Source organism: Penicillium expansum (assembly GCF_000769745.1).
Source record: "Penicillium expansum strain MD-8 chromosome Unknown contig237, whole genome shotgun sequence".
Taxonomy (NCBI): Eukaryota; Fungi; Ascomycota; class Eurotiomycetes; order Eurotiales; family Aspergillaceae; genus Penicillium; species Penicillium expansum.
Window position 1 is genome coordinate 1 of NW_015971377.1, and position 1,238 is coordinate 1,238.

The 1,238-nt window shown below is 41.3% G+C and overlaps 1 protein-coding gene across 1 annotated transcript; it reads right to left on the reverse strand.

Annotated features, from left to right (window-relative positions):
* Positions 1–478: 478 nt before the first annotated feature.
* PEX2_071470 (uncharacterized protein) lies at positions 479–1,117 on the reverse strand (the record flags this gene model as incomplete). Its single annotated transcript, XM_016744417.1, has 3 exons — positions 479–801; positions 853–1,035; positions 1,090–1,117. The coding sequence occupies 3 exons, from the start codon at positions 1,115–1,117 to the stop codon at positions 479–481; spliced, it is 534 nt and encodes a 177-aa protein (XP_016596892.1).
* Positions 1,118–1,238: the final 121 nt, after the last annotated feature.

The following is a 1,238-nucleotide window of genomic DNA, read 5'->3' on the forward strand; positions in this document are numbered from 1 at the left end:
GAGGTTGACTCACTTTCATGTAAAATTGCCAGGTACCCTGGTACATAATAGCAAGCAAGTATCACAAAGAAAATTGAACTGGAAAAGATAGAAATATGGAAATCCAACCTAGAAACGGGGCAACAGATCTATTTAAAAAGCCCCGAAGGAGAAGTGGTCGCCTAGAACCTCGAAAAGATTTCAGCGGAATACCGCGATAAAACTATAGCGCTGCCCTTATTCTCAAATACATAATGCGATAAATATAATTAGTGACCGAATCAGTAGCAAGATTCCAGGGGCAATATTCAGGTATAGATCCACGTATGTATATATAATAGTCTTTTTTATTGGGAATCTTACTACGGTCCTTGAAGTGGTTTATGTTTATATTTGACTGTGCAATTATGATTACAAGAAATGCCCATAAGATCATAGATCAATATAACTCTTCTTCATATATTCTATCTCGAAAACAAGTATGAAATCACTAAATCAATTACAAAGATCCGTCGTAATAACCCGGCAGCCCATTATGTCTAATAAACACTTGGTTTGTAGCATCGTAGAAGCTAACATCAAAATGGGATGTCATAGAGCTTTCGTAGGGCCTTATGTCAGTCCCTGTGCCATAAAATTCTTGGACTTGAGAGCTGAAGGTGAAACCGTCGACGTCTTCGAATTCGAGAGGCGTGGATGAAATATTGGGGGCAACGTAGCCCTGCTCCATTCCCTGATATCCACGCCCTGGAGCTCCTCTAACTGCCGAGGCTGCGTTGATAGACGCATACTCTTTGTTGACGTAGGTAACGGTGTTGGCATCTAAGAAGCGTGAGCTATTTGCGAAACATGCTAGGAGTACTCTGAAAATACCTATTTCACCTCTCTCAGCCTGTTCCTGCATCTTTCGAACCTGAAGGACCTCATGGATAATCTTGATATCTTCTGGGTTCCGTAGGTTCTCTTTGACATCTGTAGCAATTTCCATCAATTTATCGGCATTTATACCACAGCCACCGTGGTTATGAAGAATGTGAATAAACAGTTCGATGCGGTCTAGGGCAACAAAATGTCAACACAGATTAGAAAGCCCTATATAAGAAAATATACCTTCTTTCTTCATATGTCCAGGGTTCATATGCGTGATACACGAGGGCCACCAATCAGGCCTATTCGCATCCTTATCTTTGTACGGGTGCTCGAACTGCTTCTGTGGCTGGATATGCTTTATAGCTGCTCTGATAACAGTGGAGCAATTA